Below are 19,895 nucleotides of genomic sequence, written 5' to 3' on the forward strand. Positions count from 1 at the left end.
GGCCACAAACTACTGCAGGCGACGCCCAGACACGAGCGGGGACGCTGGAGAGACGCTGAGATTGCAGGGGACGCCCGCGCGCTCCCCCCCCCCACTGGCGCCAACAACAAAAACAATTAAAAAGCGCACACTCCACGGGGCGCAAGGGATGGACAGAGAAGCCCTTTTGCCCATCCTGAGGCAGGCCGCCGACCCACTCCCGCTGCCCACTGCCAAGCAGAACCCGCGTACCTGGGCACCACAGACCTCACAGACTTGGCAGGCGCAGACCGAGCGCCCTTGCGGAGCTGCGAACGGACCCCACGCCCGCCTGCACGATACCCGCCCCCTGAGGCCTGGCGCAGCTGCCACTACAACGAAAGGCGCCTGCTGCACACCACCCGGAGGCCTGCGACCAAGACCCTTAGGCAACTGCACAGAACGTGCCCCTTGCCACAGAGGTAGCCTGAGGCCTGCAGGGATCATCCTCCCTCAAAGACTGCACGCTACGCACCGCAGCCTCTCCTCCTCCTGATAACGGGGATCGCTCGCACGCCCTGCCTGGCCCATGTCTGGAGGGGTGATGACACGCACTGGATCGGGAACTGCGTCGACGAAGGGGAAGCAAACGAAAACGGCGCCCAAGATGGACGCGGAGCACGTGGCGTCGAAACTAGACAGTGTGCTGGCGGCCATGGAAAGGATGGAAGAATCCCTCCAACAGACGCGCACTTCCCTAGAGAACAGGATTGATGGAGTAGCCATTGACCTGACCCACCTTAGAGCCGACCACAAAAAACTCCAAGAACGCACCACGACGCTGGAGAGCACGGTGACAGCCATCGAACCGAAGATAACCCAGGCTGACAAACACATACAAGATCTCCTAAACAGAGTGGAGTTTCTAGAAGACCGCGCTGAGGATGCGGAAGGACGGGCACGAAGGAACAACATCCGCTTAGTGGGCATTCCGGAGAAATGGGAAGGGACGGACCCTGCTCGCCGCGTAGAGGACTGGCTGCGTGACCTACTACCGGAAGACACGCTCTCACCCCATTTCGTGGTGGAACGGGACCACCGCGTGCCCACGAGACCACTACCACCTGGCTCGAACCCCAGGCCATTCCTCCTCCGGGTGCTCAACTACAGGGACCGCGATGCGATACTAAGAGAGTCCAGGAAGCTGGGAGAAGTCAACATAGACAATGCTACAGTGATGTTCTTTCCCGACTACACAGTGCAAGTACAAAGGCAGAGACACTCATTCCTGGCAGTGAAGAAACGCCTACGCCAAGCGGACCTCAAGTACTCACTGCTCTTCCCAGCCAAACTTAGAGTGGTCGCACAAGATAAGACGCACTTCTTCACAAACCCGGAGGAAGCGGAAGCCTGGCTGGATGAAGGGATGTCAGACCCACCTCAGAAAGTACGAGGAACCACCACCACGGAACGAACTCGGGGACCGAGAAGACGGCGCCGCCGCAGGACACCCTCATCCCCACAGAATCGAGAAGCGGCGACACACTCTCCGTCCATGGATCAAATTCTACAGGACCAACGAGATGCCCTACGCAAGGTGGTGGAAATCAGTAGTTCTCCATCCCAATCGCCACACCCGAACGTCAGCCTGACCGCATCCCTAACGGACGATGAGGCGGTATACGGCCTACCGGACACCCAGCGCTCCGAGGAGCTCCCAGAAGTCACGCCTCAGACAGCAGACCTTTTCGGCTAACCAGGGGCCGAGGATCGCCATGCCTCTGGAATGCAGCGCGGACACAGCTGGGCACCTGCCTAGCTGCCCGCCCCTTCACAGGTAACCTGTGCACCTAACTATGGACGCAGACTCCCCAGCCTGAGGGATCAGGAACGACCCAGACACTGTGAGTAAGCTTTTGCTTTTTACACTCGACCCGACCACTCACAGGTAAGAAACAAGTGACAAGTCAGCAGTGTCGCATATGCTTGCTACCGCTGCCCTAGCTGCTCGAGGAGAGGGATCTCCCCTGGGGGCCCTACCCCCACCACTGACACTTGGGACAGCCACTGACACTATACCGAATAGCGGGGCCTGGGCACCTGCCGGACAGCAACGGCCTCTTTACCCACCCGGGAGGGATGCTACACTCCCCAGGAACCACACTGTGACTACTACTTTCACACGAATAAGCCACACGATACCCCCTAGAACTGTATAGTTTACGAGCTCATTAGAGCGTTTGGACGGCGACATGTTGTGCAGCCGACCTTTTGGTATTTTCGACTTTGTTGCCATGTTGAGGCTACATGTTTTCCCTCTCTTCCTTACCCCTCTGTACCACTGGAGATCATTCCACACTGTGTTTAGAACTGGCAACCTTTTTGCGTTGAGGATGGGACACTGGACTTGATGGGGAACTGTAAGCGGGGCTTTGAAATGCGGGGAAGATGGGAGATACTACACGAATGGTAGATATGGCTGACATACGAATATGCACTTGGAATGTCAGGGGAATGCACACACCGTCCAGGCGCTACCAGATCTATTCATACCTGAAAAGGCACAAGATACACATAGCACTGCTCCAAGAATCACACCTGAATAAGACAGAGGTACACGCACTACGCCGCAGATGGCGTGGCCAACTTTATGCCACAGACTACTCCTCATTTGCTCGCGACACACTTTTATGGGTTCGTCCTGGAACCCCCTGGACAGCCACTGATACCACCATAGACCAGGAGGGTAGATTCGTTGCAGTGCAAGGCAGACTGGATGGGCAACAGGTGGTTCTAGTGTCCCTATACTCACCTAATATAGATCAGGGAGTCTTCCTGACGCGCCTCTCTACTGTAATGGCGACCTGGCACGCGGTTCCATGGATACTGGGCGGGGACTACAATTGCACACTTGACACAACACTGGACTGCTCCTCCCCACCCGCACTTAATGCACCCACGCGGGGCGCCACAAAAGCATTACTTGGGTGGGCTGCGCAGTGGGACCTCCATGATGTCTGGAGATCGCGCAACCCCAGAGCGCGGGTCTACTCCTATTACTCTGGCGCACACGAACTACATGTCCGCCTTGACAGGTTCATGGCATCCACCGAACTCCTACCTTTAGTAACAGATGCGCGATACATGGGCCGCACGCACTCGGACCATAACCCACACTTTCTATCTATATCCTGGGAACGCCCACGCCCCCCTGTACCCACCTGGCGACTACAGCCCGCGCTACTGCTTGATGCGACCTTTCGTGACTACCTCCTCACACGCACTGCCCAATACTTTGAGGAAAAGCACAGACACGGCGTCCTCCCCCCAGGTAGAATGGGACGCTTTCAAGGTAGTGATCCGAGGCCACTGCTTGAGAACACAGGGACACATAAGGCACCAACTGGAAGGCGACTTCACTAGACTAGAATCCGACTTGCTCGACAGGGAGGAGGAGGCTATTGGGGGAGATGTTGACCCGTTACAGGGTGCGCAAGCAGATCATGCGCGACTACTGGAACGACTGCACAACATCAATTACGCAGCGCACTCGGTGAGAACACACCACCTGAGTGACAGACCTGGCAAACTCCTGGCCTGGCTGATATCACATGAAAATCGCTCGACCCCAGTAACGGCTATAAATGTGGAAGGAAGGGGCTTACTATACACTCAGCGCCACATACACAAAGCATTCACCACCCATTACGAAACACTATATCGCTCCCGGCTACCAAGCCCCTGCCCTGACATTGCTGACTACCTTTCCCCTCTGCAGATGCCGCAAATCACAACTGCCCAGCAGAACGAATTGGGAGCCGCGCTTGCCCCAGCCGAGATCCGAGAGGCTATATTTAACTTGTCCAACGGTAAATCCCCGGGACAGGACGGGCTCCCAGCCAAATTCTATAAGGCTAGCTCTGATATCCTCGTCCTGGAACTCCTGAAAATGTATGCTGCTGCTGCGGAAGACGTTAAATGAAGCCACTCTGATCTCTATCCTTAAACCTGACAAAGACAGCACACGGATGGGCTCTTACCGCCCCCCTTGCGCTACTAAACACGGACTACAAAATACTGGCCTCCTGATTAGCCCGCAGACTGGCCCCTCACATACCCCGACTGGAACACCAGGACCAGAACGGTTTTGTACCGACGCGACACACCTCCCACAATATCCGCCGCCTCTTCCGGATACAGAAGTATGCAGTCCAGCAATGGCCTAGAGCGGGATGCCTGATATTGGACCTTTGACTCGGTTGAGTGGCCGTACCTGAGACCGGTTACTGAGAAGTGCCGGCTGGGGGATGACTACACAGCTATGGTGGGCCTCCTATATGACAAACCAACAGTTCGGGTCCGCACGGGCGCCCTGCTCTCGGACGTAATCTGTGTGCGGAGAGGCACTAAACAAGGCTGCCCCCTATCACCCATACTGTTCTCCCTGGCTATGGAACCCCTAGTCACAACTCTCAGGACCCAGGGACCTGAATGGGAGATACCACTGGTGGACGGCCTGCATGCAGTGTCACTCTATGCAGACGACCTACTGCTGTACGTTAGAGACATAACTGATGTCCCTGCCTCCCTAACTGACGTCTACCGGACATTCGAGGAGATGTCGGGTCTGCGAGTCAACTGGGCTAAATCGGGGGCCTATCCCTTCAGCCCGGACACACCTGAGTGCGACATCCGCCTGGGCGGAGGGAGGTTACAATGGTACCCTACCACCTTTCGGTATCTAGGGATACGAATTTATCGGGAGCCAATAGACGTCCTGGAGGGGAATCTCCTGCGGACTATCGCCTCAATTAGGGCACAAATCAGCTTCTGGAACACCTTGCCCCTCAATGTTCCTAGCCGAATAGCACTGACCAAAATGATTGTGCTGCCTAGGTTGCTGTACTATTTCGCCAACATTCCCACGTATGTGCCCAACAGAATATTTCGAGACCTGGAGGTCCTGCTGCGCAGCCTCATCTGGAACGTGGGCCGCCCCAGAGTGGCACTGACCAAGCTGTATATGCCCACTGCTTCGGGAGGCCTGGCGGTTCCCAACATGGAGTTGTATTACCTCTCGGCACAACTGCAATGGGTGACGGGGTGGCTAAGCGGCAACCATCTGGAGGACACTACCTCGGACACCGCTGCCTGGACGCAAACCCAAATTTGCACGCTGTTCCATCGGCTAACCAAGGCCCCCTGCCCCTCCCAATTGCACCTCGCAGTCGCACGCAAGTGCTTCCTGAGATGTCTCCGACTCACCCGGGCAACGACACCATATGCCCTGATACTGCCCCTACTGGGCACTCCCGGCCCAACAGGTGCACTGACTGAGACGCGCCTGACCGCCTGGACGCAAGCAGGTGTGGACACGCTCAGTGATCTGTATGCGGATGGAGAGCTGCTCCCTTTTGCGAATCTAACGGCTGACACCGGCCTTCCAGCTGGCCAGTTCCTGTTACATGCGTCCCTCTTGCGTACGCTTACCACCTCCTGGGGTGACATGACAGTGGAACCACCGATGCAAACCTTTATGCAATATTTGCATGTTATGGGCAACGGCTCACACATTATACACTGGCTAGAGCAAGCCCTACAGGCACACTCGCAGCCGTCAACGATGCCACTACGGGAAAAATGGGCAGCGGACAGGGGGCGGGACTGGACTGAAAAGGAATGGGAGATGATCTTAGCCGGACCGACAAACATTCCACGTAACCCCCGCTTTAAAATCATTCAATTCTACATTTTACACCGAGCTTATCTCACGCCCGACAAAATTAACAGGTACTTCGCAATCACGACCGCTGCTTGTCAACGCTGCTCGTAACATGGCTCTTGCACATGCTATGGCACTGCCCTGACATACGAACATACTGGGACGACGTCACAGCGCTACTCACACACGACACTGATGGACAGATGCCCCGCACATGGGAGGCGTGCATCCAGGGATTGTACAAACGCACGAAACTTAACAAAGTACAGGCGCGCTTCTGGGATATGGGACTCATAACGGCGAAACGTCTACTTACTAAACACTGGAAAGCCACGGCCCCCCCTCACATTCGACACTGGTACACCTCCTTTACCAACTGGGCACGGGCGGAAAGCAAGGTCCTCCTCCGGGAGGAAACCGCAGGACTTCGAAAATTCCCCATCGCTCAGCTCTGGGACGACCTCCTTAAGACATTCCAGCGCACCTGCCAGGAGCAAGGGATAACTTGAAACAACAAGCCCCGTTGCCACTACGACGCCAACCAACGACCACAGTGATCACGGCACTATATCCCCTTCCCCCCGTGTCCATTGCTTACCTAGGCTCTAAGCCTTAAGCCCCATCCTGGCGGGTACTGAACGCTGTGCCGCTATGCCATGCACCTGACGCCCACCCCACGTGGCGCACCTACCGCCACTCCCACCTTGGCCTACCCAGGCACACGCTAACAGCCCTCCCCCCCCCCCACTTTTCTCGCAATACGGAACACTCTGCTACACCTCGCCTCGCACCAGCTGACCCTCCACAGGAACCTATACTGATCTCCGCCCCCTCCCCTGACCTCACTTGCCTCTCCACTTACAGAGGTTTTTCTTTCCCACCGTTGTATAGACATAAGGGACAGTTAGTTCACTGGTCATGTTTCCTGACCAGACCCCCTCCCTTATTGCAGATGAAGATAACCGATGCATCATACAGCTAGCAAGGAACGACCCCCTTACAGAACGCATGACGCCTGCCGACTGCTGAGCTGCGACAGCGCCCAAGGACTGCAGCAAGATGCGGGCTCGCACCGAAACCCCACCCACATTAGACCACGACCAGGGGACGCCGTACACCTACCATCACCCCTGTCTTTTATTTTGCGACCTCCTACTCACAACACTGGAGAGATGCATATACACCACACTACCGGATATCCTGGTCTCCATACACAATGGCTGCAAATGAACCACGCCAAGCTTAGTCGTTTGCTCCTATGCCTCAGTGAGCTATACCGTTACATGTTTTGCCACACCCGCGTCTGCATCATGCACACACGTCTGAACCACCACCTATCGGCAGCTCCCCCACTATCGCTAAACCACTGCGGATTCCCAGATCTTCAGTGGGGGCTTGAGCGCTGAGCACAACAGTACTAATGCCTGACTAAACCTGCAATGTTTATGTTAATAATAAAAGATAAAACGCAGACCTATCATTTATACAACTGACCACCGAAGTGTTGTACATACATGTCTATGGATATCGCCGCCGGACCCCCGAGTTACCGGCTAAATGGCTGTGTAATTCAATTGAAGATCCACTTGACTGTAAATGGCCTGACCGGCCCTTGCATGCCAAGAAATGTACACAGTATGACAACAATGTTGTGCACAATAAAGGTCTTCCAAAAACAAAAACAAAAAAACAAAAAAAAGGACCTAGGTGGAGATGTGAGTGAAAAGCTAGCACCATAAAGTATGAGTGTTACTTCCACATTAGCCATTTCCAATACAGTATATGGTTTGGACCGAGCTGAGCTGAGCTTCCAGACATGCACACTCGGTTTGATGATGAATTTCTTGCACAATCATGCATGTTATACAAGGTTTCAATGGTAGAGTTCATACTTACAAGGATGTTTCCTAGTAGCAGGAATGCACAGATCTCTCTCAGAACTCTTCTCCTCTTTCTGTGGGTTGAGAGAGAAGTTGACAGTGTGGCTCTTATTGAAGCGATTGATGCCCTCTGACGGGAAAAGGCATTCAGAGTTCCTGGCTCTTGCTGAGAGGCATGGTGGCTTGCACTGTCTAGTGTGGAGGAATCTTTTCTTGATGTCTCAGGAGGAGCCTTGAGTGGTGGCTGCCAGTCGTTGGGTTGTTGACGGTGCAGGCCTTCAATGATGAAGATGTCCTGAATTGTGTGCTGCACAATCAAGAGCAGTGAGTATATGAGGGTCAGGGCCCTCAGATGGTCTATGCTGTTAGTGGCTACCATGGCCACAATGGAGTAGTAAGAAATGCAGTACTGCCCAATCGTGGCGACAAAGAGCAAAGCCACATCCAGGGCGCGGCTTGGGTTCTTCCGATTGCACATTTGTCTCTTGTCAAATTTGAAAACAATGATTCCTCCTAGGGCCCCGATCGACATCAGGCTCAAGCAGATCACATGGAAGATGAAAAAGGTTGTGAGCACTTGATTCCTTAGCAGCTCATCCTTTAGTTGCAACTCGTAAACTACGAACAGTGCCAGTCCCACAGCCAGCATGGTAATCCCACAGATCAGGCCTATGAAAGGGGCCTCACGCCAGGACCTTAGCTTCAGGTGGTGCGGGTGATGGACGTCGTCATCTATTAGGCGCCCCACGTTCTTCCACATCACATAAGACATGGCACAGGCAAAGAGGCTGAACTCTAGATGAAAAGGGTAGAGATAATAGTAGGCCGTCTTCAGGAGAATGCATACATAGTTGCAGTTGCAGTTGCCTTTGGGTAAAGTTTCATCTGAAAGTAAAAATAAAAAGAATAATCTCAAGTGAAACTCAAAAGCTCTTTCTACTCACAATTGCATTGTTTTTAATCAAGTAGTTATCCTTTGGCTCACAGGAACATTTCCCCAAAATGACATGGAGCAAGCTAGTCTGCATAGAAGTGGTCTAACACCAGCCAAAGCAGTGCCTGCGGAGCGGGGGAAGATTTAGCATAAATGTTTTCCCTTTCATTTTCAAGTTACTTTTAATCCTGCCTAAATTTCTTTATATTGCCGTTATGCATTTATTTAGGAGGTTGAACAATTTTGCTTATTATTGCTAATCAGATTTCATTAATTTGTTAGTGTTAGTTTTTAATAACTTTAGACCTGTTAAAGCTCAAAATATTTTTTTTGTTAAAATCTGCAAATTATGCAGTTATGATGATAGATTATGGGGCAAGTAAAGAAAATCCATATTTATGCGGAAAGGGCTGCATAATCTCATAATTCCACTGGCCCTGTATGTATATCACTGCATGCCCCATGGTAAAGAGTGTATAACTGTATAAGTGTTCAAACTTGACATAGTCTTATGCATTTTTTCTTTTTCTTTGTGTGTATATGTATCATAGGAATATTTATATATTTGGGAAGGTATGTTGTAGTATAACATTGAGTCTTTTACTTTTTACAACAGTTGTGTTGCATATTATGGCGGCTGTTTCATATTGTGATGGTGCATGTGTGGTAGTGATATAGTAGGTGTCTTTGTCTATGTAATTTCTTCTGTATTGGTTTATGACAGTTGTAATCTGTCTCAATATTGTTGTATGTGTTTTTAAACTAATATTATTTATATAATAGTAATGGGTTAATTTGCGAAATAGTTTTTGTAGTATTGGTTATCATAAGAATATTATGCTGATCAATAGTCCTGCACTAAGTGTATTTTGAGCGCCAAACATTGCAAATATTTTTTTATTTCAAATAAGTTTCATTAGTTTTCAGAAATAAGCAAGCATATCAAAAATAAGGGAAACAAAGTAAATACAGGGGGGACAAGTAGGTACAGGTAGTATAAAGAATCATAAGGTCTCTTGGAAAAGGCTGTCATAGTACATGGTTGTATGCATACTCAACATTAGAATAAGTAAAATAATCACATGTCTAGGTGAGGATACAGAGCAGAATCATAAGGAGAGGGTTGCGGTAGAAGGGTACACACTTCAATGAGAATTCCCTTAGGAAGATAGGGAAAATTGTGTACAGTTTATGGTGGTTTATTAGTAGCAAAGTAGTCATCTAAGGACTTCCAAATATATCTTTGTTGAGGTTTTCATGGGGAGTGTTGCAAGGTGATGTTGTTACCTCCCTGATATGTGATACCCAATTGATACAGGTTTGGACAAAACCTTGTGTGTATCTTTCCAATCAGAGGTAATTGTTTTAATTGATGCTATTAGCAAAAGATCAATTAAAAGGCGATTTGGCGATCTTTTAATGCTTGGGTCAAGGAATCCTTTAATGAGAAATGAGAATTCCTTCTTGCGGTGGATGTTAAAGAGTTTTGTAAAGAAGAGGAAAACATTTTCCCAGAAGAGGATAACTGATTTGCTGTGGAAGAGTAGGTGTGCAAGGTTGCAAATGTGTTCTTTACAGTTCCAGCAAATGGGGCTCTCTAGAATTCGCAGGTTGTGAAAAATGGTGTCCGAAAGGCCTTGCTATTAACCAAAATTTTGTTTTAGAGAGTACTCGTTATATTTTATGTGTGGTGATGAATTTCCAAATGGCTATCAACTGTGGTTCGGATGTAGGATTTGAAGAATGGTTTTCCCAGTATTGTATTATGTTCTTGTTAGTCTTTGTGGATTTGGGGTGGGTTAAGTGGTATAGTTTAGAAACCTGGTGACCAAGTTTGTTGAGTTTTCCAATGAGCGTAGGGATAGTCGGCACCCTGTAGCGGTGTTTGGATTTGTGGATGGCTTTTTTATCTTGAGGAATTTGTAGAAGTCCGAACGATCTAGTTAGTATTTTGATTGTAAGAATGAGAAGGATAGAGGGAAATATTGGACTTAGCTGTTGAGGAAAGAAGATCCCTTTGGTGATCCAGGAACCCCAATAGTGTTTGACCACTGTAAGAAATATCTGGGTTCTGCCAGAGGGAGGCTAGAGAAGAGCTTCTCATCCGAGAGGAAAGTTCCTGTTTATACTCAGTAGGACTTTTTTTTTTTCTTGTAGTATGGATTTAGAATCGGTGAGATAGTTGCAGTTGGTAGCGAGCGGGGTTAGTGGGTCTGATTTGTTCAGAATAGCACTTTCCACCTCTAACCATACAGATGTTTAGTTATCCGGAGGCAGAAACCTGCAAGTGCCTTGTTTGGTTAGGAAGGCAGTCTGGTAGACTACGAAGTTGGCCAGGTTAACGCCACCTAGGGAGGTATGTTGACGAAGTTTCTTTAGTGTTATTCTTGCTTTTTCGTTTTGCCAAATCAATTGTGAGAGCATTGTCTCTAATTTGTGGTGGAAGTCATCAGGGAGTAGTAAGGGGAGCATACAAGTAATTAATTATTGGTGTGATCATCATTTTAATGGTTTCTGTACACCCCCACCATTGGATGAATTTAGGAGACAAACTACTGAGTAGGTTTTGTTTTTTCAAGGGTGAATTTTTCGTTATGTTGAATGGTGTGTATTAGGTTTGAACTAAATTCTACCCGTAGATATTTGGTGTATTGAAGCTGCCAGGAGAGGCCTGCATTTTCTAGTATGTCTTTTGTGCCATGTGGGGTGAGAGATTTAACTTCCGATTTACCCCATTCAGTTTTGTAATGCTATAAGCATTCACATGCATTGTGAGATTGTGGTGACCTTCGACTGTATGTGTTTTGACTAACTTGATTTTTAATGTACAACATCATTTTTGTGCTATTGCATGATTTCATTTCGTGCCTTTTGCAGCTTCAGAGTGTGATGTTTTCTTTCTTCTCAGCACAGAGCAAAACAGCCTTGCTGGTACACAATATGTGGAATGTACGTTTGAAAGCGTGAGAGGAATGTACTTCTCTGTCTCAGAGTCAAAATATGGAGGGCTGGCCAGCTTCTGTCTTGACCTTGAAACAGACTGGTACGGTCAACCTTGATTTTGCAATAGATGAAGGGAGGGGGCATTTCTAGAAGTCTTTCTCCCTGGGTAGTTAAAGTTATTAAAGACAGGAAGTTTTAGTGCTCATACAGACGCTCACTCATGAGATGGACACACCATCACAGGGTAAGTTTTGCTCTCCCATTGGGACTTTTGGAAGACTGAAAGGGCTTCCCAGTTGAGCTGATCAGAATGTTGTGCACTGGAATGGTGATGTATGAGCTATACGTTTTATTGTTCTGTGATGTTTTCATGTTGTGCTCTTTATAATTGATTCTTTCCTTTGACAGTGTATATTTCTGGCATTTGACAGTGCTTGTTTCTTGCACTGGACGTAATTTATTATCTTCTTATGTTTTCCTACCTTACATTTGACTTGTGAATGTTCCATTATTAACTGCTTCTGTTTTGCTCCCCTGCATTTGACTTGTGAGTGTTTCATTATTATTATTATTCGCGAGTGTTTTACTATTATTATCTGCTTGTGTTTTATCTAATGCATTTAATTACTTATGAGTATGTTATTATTACTTGCTGGTGCGCGGCACACACACACACACACACACACAAGCACACATACACATATATACATTTGCATATTGTTTTACCGGATTCATTTGACATCTGGGAAAGCCTTTCTGTTAGAGAGTGTTGCATTAATAAAACCCAAAGCTTTATTTTAAAACTGCCTTTTGATTTGCCTCATTTTTTGAGTACTGAGTTTCATCTCCAGGTGCTTTTGCCTGCTTTTCAGAGTGCCTCATCTTTGGAGTGCTGAATTTCTTTTATTTTGGAGTGTAAAGCAAGACAAGTTTGTATCCCACAACTTCTGACTATTGTTCTATAGTTTCCATTTGAGCCTGGATAGAGGGGCCTGGGGTTTCTGCGATTATTAAAATATCGTCTGTATAAGGCGATTGTTTAACTATTTTCCCATTGAAATTGATTCCGGAGATATTGGGGTTGCCTTTAATGTTTAAGAGAAGTGGTTCCAGTGCTAGTAGGAAAAGGGATGGCGAAAGTATGTGCTTTCAAAAAGAGCAAACAGCAGCTGCTTTGTGCGCGTGCATTTAGAAGCATTCCCAGGGAATGCTTCTGATTCTTCTATTCTATGCACTCCCCCCACTCCTCCCACTTGTTTAATGTTTTTGTCTTGGTGTTCCAGCATCATTCACAGTGTTCCCATCATGTTTATAGGGATACACACGAAGGTAGGACACAGCATCAAGATATCTCATGTGCCAGTTGCAGAGCTGCTGTATAACAGTGACTTCCCATTATAGCGCTTTTTAACGCTTCAGCTTAAACTTCTACAGTTTCTAAGCTTTGTAAATTTCAGATGATAAGAATAGTACCGCATCTATTGAATATATTAAAACACCCATTAGCAAGAGTAAATAGCGCCCTCTCTTCCGGAGCAAATTGCTAACTTCTAATTAGGGGCTATTTTTGGTAACGCATCCCAGGCTCTGCAGACGAAGTTGTGTAATTATGGGAGGGAATATGATATGTCGGGCTCTCAGGCCAACCCTGCCTGTTGGGCTGAGAATGGCTCTCTGATTTCAGAAAGGACAGACCTTTCTGTGCTATTAATTGGGAACAGAAGCCAGCAGGGCATCAAAAAATCAAAGCCACCTCATGGTCGGGAAACAGTCCATTGTCATCCGGGGCTTTATATATTATCTAATACCGCTAATAAACGGTTACAATAGCGAACAATGGATTGGATTCTTAACAAAATATAAATATACATCTGTAGTAGGTTTACTCCTAGGTTTGGGCGTACATTTACTCATTTTTGAAACTCATAAATGATTCCAGAAGTTTTCCTAAAAAAGCAATGTGCATTAATACTTCCTCACAACATTGTTCTGACTTGTTAACACAAAATGGTCGCTGGGTGAGCACTGCTTAACATACAGGTCTTAACACAGAGCAAAGGAGACATCTGGAGGGAAAAACTACAGAGTCAGGGGGAATAAGAGGGAAAAACTACAGCGTTTGTACTGCAAATCCCACAGTTCAACAGGTTAAATGGAAGCAGTCACAAGCAGGAAAAATCACTAGTTTAAACACAAAAACATGGGATAAATTATGCAATCACTGGCTGGTTAAAACTACAATTTCACACTGTAATAACCATAGTTAAAAGAAATTGTATAAAGAAAAAATAAGATGATGCAATCACAGGTAGGGAAAATTGTTTTTTAAACTTTTTTTAGGAAAGAGACAGCACTAGTCTGCCTCATTACCACTTCCTGAACTCTGCTCACTGGAATCTGGGTCACAGGTAGGCCGCAACTCACAAGATGGAGGAGAATGATTTGGGGTGCAACCAGCAAAGCCTTAAGGGCCTGGACAGGTGTGAGAGGAGGGTTCAGATTTGCTTGGAGCTGGGGAAAACCAATAGCAGTCCTAGGTCTGCTGGCCTGGGGGTGGGGCTGGGACTGGGGAGCTGCTCTATTCACAGATCTCCTAGGAGACAGACAGGCGCAATCCACATTTTGGTAAGGCCCCAACAAACTTGTCCTCTAACAACACTATTTGTATTAAAACGTTAATCCCTCTCCTGGCACAGTCCCTAATAAATACAGTTTAAACAGTTTACAGCAGATTACTGCTGTCTCAGGGGAAAAGGGAGCTGGTGTTACTGACTTGTTAACACAAAATGGTTGCTGGGCGTGCACTGCTTAACATACAGGTCTTAGCACAGAGTAAAGGAGACATTTGGAGGGAAAAACTGATAGGGGGAACAAGAGGGAAAAACTACAGAGTTTGGACTGCAAATCCCACAGTTCAACAGGTTAAATGGAAGCAGTCACAGGTAGGAAAAACACAAGTTTAAACACAAAACCATTGGATAAATTATGCAGTCACTGGCAGGTTAAAACTACAATTTCAAACTGTAACAACCACGGGCAAAGACAGTTAAAGAAATTTAAAAGAAACAATAAGATGTTGCAATCACAGGTAGGGAAAATCGTTTTTTAATTTTTTTTAGGAAAGAGACAGCACTAGTCTGCCTCCTTACCACTGCCTGGACTCTGCTCACTGCAATCTGGGGCACAGGTATGCTGCAACTCACAAGATATATATACCTTATATTTAAAACGCAACCCAATACAACCCTAAGTCCTATAAACGCCCAAACTAAATCCCCATATACATTAAAACTTAATACTTACCTAATGCTTACAGTTAAAACGCTTATGCCTTTATCATTCATGTCCTTACAACGAAATTTGTTGTAAAAGCATTCATGATAAAGGCACATGCGTTATAAAATCCTCCTTCGTAATGGTTATACTTGGTAACGGTACGCGTGTTGTTACGGCTGCGTTGTAATGGTAATGCATGGTAACAGCCACATTGTAATATCTGTTTTCTCCTCCTGTCTCTCAGACACTGCATATCTTCCTCCTCCTCCCTCTGGGCAGCAGCAGACAACGGTCCTGGAATTTCTCACTCAACAGGTCACACCATAGTGGAGCCACATTATGATTTGTGCTGCAGTAGCCCATTAATAGATCTCTTATTTCTCACAAAATGATGGGTGTACCTTCGGTTCCTAAGAAAAATGCACTACCTCCCACCTAATGAGAACCTCAGAATGTTTTTAGAATGTGAAATTGTCCATGGCCATTCACTGACTGTGCAGGAAGTCCTGCCCTTGTGGCTAGAAGTTCTGGGTCCATAGTCTTGTGAGCGATGCAGTCGACCTGGCGCACCAAAAAAGTTCAGTATGAATTACACCCTTCATGTTGAATATGGTGCAGATGTAAGTGTAAACATGTGGGGAGCATGCATGCGCACACTCCACTCCCAGGTGCACTGCTCGGGGGGATATCAAATCCAGCTTCATTTAAACACGTTTTACCATTTCACATTTTCTACATTGTTTGTCTTTTCTTATTTTTACGTTGTTGTCACTTTCAATCAATCCACATGATTCTCGTACTGCATGTAAGTAACTTCTCGTATTTCAATGTGCCCATCCGGACCTCTTTTGTAAATAAGATCTTAAATGCACAAAAAATGTTCAGAGCAGCAATCTTTTTATTTTATATAGAACCCAATGCATTTCGGGCTATAGTCCAGCCCTTCGTCAGGGGTAGCTGAAAAACGAATAATATTGAGTAATATATTATTATAAAATAGTACCAATGTTACTACAGCCCTTTTTAAAAAAACATTATCAATACAAGCGATCACGGGGCCAGTGTTAGTTAGACTCTGTATGCATCAACTTTACACAAATCCGCAGTCATCCTCATTACTGCTTAAACCATAAGTTTAACATTACTAACGTCACCGCAAAAGATGCTTATTATATCACTGGGGAGTTTAAATTACTGTGTGTTTATATACCTGTGTAGCACCACACAAAGAGCTTTGCATTATACAATTGCATTCGGAGAATGCCATTAGCCAGACGCATGAAAAACATGTTACAAACTAAATGATTGCTATCACAAGAATACTTATACTGTTTCCACTTGCTGTTCGCTTATCAAGTAGCTGTAAAATATTTAATCTTCTTGATAAGCGAACAGCAAGTGGAAACAGTATAAGTATTCTTGTGATAGCAATCATTTAGTTTGTAACATGTTTTTCATGCGTCTGGCTAATGGCATTCTCCGAATGCAATTGTATAATGCAAAGCTCTTTGTGTGGTGCTACACAGGTATATAAACACACAGTAATTTAAACTCCCCAGTGATATAATAAGCATCTTTTGCGGTGACGTTAGTAATGTTAAACTTATGGTTTAAGCAGTAATGAGGATGACTGCGGATTTGTGTAAAGTTGATGCATACAGAGTCTAACTAACACTGGCCCCGTGATCGCTTGTATTGATAATGTTTTTTTAAAAAGGGCTGTAGTAACATTGGTACTATTTTATAATAATATATTACTCAATATTATTCGTTTTTCAGCTACCCCTGACGAAGGGCTGGACTATAGCCCGAAATGCATTGGGTTCTATATAAAATAAAAAGATTGCTGCTCTGAAAATTGTTTGTGCATTTAAGATCTTATTTACAAAAGAGGTCCGGATGGGCACATTGAAATACGAGAAATTACTTACATGCAGTACGAGAATCAGGTGGATTGATTGAAAGTGACAACAACGTATAAAATAAGAAAAGACAAACAATGTAGAAAATGTGAAATGGTAAAACGTGTTTAAATGAAGCTGGATTTGATATCCCCCCGAGCAGTGCACCTGGGAGTGGAGTGTGCGCATGCATGCTCCCCACATGTTTATACTTTCTAGTGTATTCGGGCTTGCACAATCCCAGGGACGCACGCATTTGTGTAAATATTTTGGTTGGAAGAAACATGGATTAAAATAGATCAATATTGGAGTGCGGACCACCACCATTGCAGATGTAAGTGTGTCATTTTTGGCGGGGGTGTTTTTTTTAATGGTATTGTGCCATCCAAATTATTGGTAAACTGCTGACTACTTTTCAAAGTCTTTTGCATCTGTGACTTTTTGGATGCCCTGGTCACTGTGATACTTTGCTGGGTCTCGTGGTTCCTGGGTCTCGGAATATGCCATGTTGGACCTGGCCCTTTCTGCAGGGTCATCCCCTAACTTTTTGCCTTCCTCCTCCTACTTTGTGCTGAATTTGCTTTTGTTGGCCTCAGGATTCTGTGCATCTTACCACTGCTGACCGGTGCTAAAGTGCTTAAAACATGGTGAAATTGGCTTATACCCAAGTGGTATATTTAATTTACTTATAAGTCCCTAGTAAAGTGGCACTATATGCCTAATAGCCTAACCATCAAATGCTATTAGTGGGCCTGCTGCACTGATTGTGCTACCCTCTTAAGTAGCCCTTTAGACATGTCTCAGGCCTGCCATTGCAGAGCCTGTGTATTCAATTGTAACCTGCCATGTATGCCTGGCAAAATAACCCTTTTGCCAGGACCAAACCTTCCTTTTTAATGCATATAAGTCACCTTTAAGGTAGGCACTGGACAGCCCCAAGGGCAGGGTGCAGTGCATTTAAATAGTGTGACATGTACTTTTAAGTATTGGCAGTGAAAGCCCCTTACATTTGATTTCACTTCTTAAAGACCTGTCTCTGTCATAGGATAGACTTGGAATTGCAGTATTACATTTTATAAGTGTCATTTCCAATTGGGAAGAGGTAATTGGTTCATGTTTGGTTTCTCTGCAATCCTAATTTAAAATCTTAACTTAGGGTGAAGTCAGATTTTAAATTACAATTAAAAAACGCCACATTTAGAACGTTGGCTTTTTTTTGCCTTAGTCATTTGGTGCCTGCAACCTGTCACATTACTGACGGTCACAAACAATGGGAGCTAAGATGTTACTGGGTGGTTAGTCACTGTTAAGATGGGAGGGAAATGCTGGACCTAGCCTCACTTACTCTGGAATAGGCTGTGCTCTCTCTCCCGTCTAGTTACTTTGGACCCATGGCCAGGAGGGCAGGGCATCTCTGCACTTTAAAGACATGCCTCTAGAAGTTTCTCCCCACCGCCACTTCATTACACTTCTGGACTTGAGGATTCTGTGCCAGGTAGAAGGACTGATTTATTGCTGAAAGGACTGCCACTCTGCCGGACTGCTACTCTGAACTGCTGCCTGCTGCCCTCTTGCTTGAAGAGGAAGAGTGAGACCTGAAACCCATCTTGAACCCAGGACCTCACAATGACTCAAAGGGCTAGTCTGCTGGCCTCCTGATCTGAGCCTCAGAAACATAAAAGGCTCCCCACAGCTCCTGGACCCATCTTCAGCGAGTTCCTGACCCCCAAGTTGGACTCCCTCAGGTCCTGGACCCTTACTGTGGCACAGTGGGCTCTTAACTCAAGCTTTTGGGTTATTCTTGACTTTGAATGAGCATGTTCACACCAGAACCGCGCTGCTCAAATCAAAATTCACTGTGAACCGCAACCAGGACCTCCTGCCCAAAGCACAAGCCCGCCCATCCGAGATACCTACCGCGTTCATCGCGCAACCCAGACCTCCATCTGTGATGCCTTCCTTGCACCCCGTGACCCATTTCGACACAAACTGGACTCTTAGCACAAACCGTAAGAAGTTATACCGTAAGCAGGACTAATCTGGGACTGTATCTGACTCATGCGGAATCGCGCAGTGCTTGAACTTTTGACTTTGACCCGGTCGGGCGCGACCAGATAGCTGCGATTGACGCTTTATGCTATTATGTACTATATTGCAGATTATGCTATAAAAATTCATAATTTCAGTTCTACTGATTGGGTTTTTGTCCGTTTGGTCTTGTTCTATTTATTAAATTAAGCTCTATTTTCCTAACCTGGTTTGGGATCATTTTGTATGGTGTTTTGACTGTTTTACTGTTTAAAGTGATGCACAAATACTTTACACATTGCCTGTAAATCAAGCTTGAGTACAGGTTAATTTGGGGTTTGCTTGTGCCTTACCCAGACTAGGATTGTGGTTGCTGCTTGACCGGGTCTCACACCCCAATCAACCAGTAACCCAATTTCTAACATGCCCTATAAATCTCACAGCTGCGGGCTTGGAGAGTTTTTTTCCTCGGATAGTTTCCTCTCATGCTACTGGACTTCTGGCTGCTGCTCCTTCTCTCTTCAACTCCAAAATTAACTGCAGGAGGGTTTACAGCTGCCTTTTATGGCGACTCCTCAGCTAGTCCACTTCAGGTTTTCATTCTCTTTTCTTGTCCCTTTCCATCATGGCTATTCCTTCCATGGGTTCTTCTTGTATTTCCCAATCCACTATATTTACTGTCATGTGGTGTTTGATCTCATTTCCTTACCCTGTTCTTTTACTATTTAAAGGCCTCAATCTAGGTGGAACGTGTGTTGCAACACAGCCATGTTCATTTGTTCCTTTTCTACTCCTCGCTCCCTTCACTTGTGGTTCCTGAATCTTTGCTCTTTGGATATTGTTTCCTGGATTCTGAACTCCTGGTTTTCTCCAACCCTGAGAAGACTTCATCAGCATGGAGGTTCTTTACATCTTTCACTTTTTCTTTCTGAGAAGGTGGCAGCTTCTCAAGGGCACTTGCCTTCCAGTGTGTGATTACAGTCTGTGGAGAGACATTGTGGCTTTTGGAAACCGTCACCATTACCTTGGACTGCAGAAGACCTCGATCTGAATTACTGGTAATTGGCATCCAGAGTCTTCGGCAACAGCAACTAGATAGTGGACCCTGACAAGCACTGACCCCATAAGGAGTGTAGGCTAAAGGCTTAGGGAGTATATGCTTCTTACAGACCCTGGTCTAGATGTGTTCAAAGGAGTATGAGTGCCATTTTCAGGGTGTTGGGTCCACAGCAATTAAACCTAGCATGTAGACC

The 19,895-nt window shown here is 46.3% G+C and overlaps 1 protein-coding gene across 1 annotated transcript in view; it reads right to left on the reverse strand.

Moving 5' to 3' along the window:
- The window catches only part of LOC147702155 (proton channel OTOP2-like), a 399,525-nt gene that overhangs the window by 88,152 nt on the left and 291,478 nt on the right, over window positions 1–19,895 (reverse strand). Inside the window, exon 7 of the mRNA XM_086930800.1 lies at window positions 7,577–8,445. Coding sequence (XP_086786926.1) covers window positions 7,577–8,445 — 869 coding nt within the window. The remainder of the gene's footprint in view (window positions 1–7,576; window positions 8,446–19,895) is intronic.

Source organism: Lissotriton vulgaris, chromosome 7, assembly GCF_964263255.1.
Source record: "Lissotriton vulgaris chromosome 7, aLisVul1.2, whole genome shotgun sequence".
Classification (NCBI taxonomy): Eukaryota; Metazoa; Chordata; class Amphibia; order Caudata; family Salamandridae; genus Lissotriton; species Lissotriton vulgaris.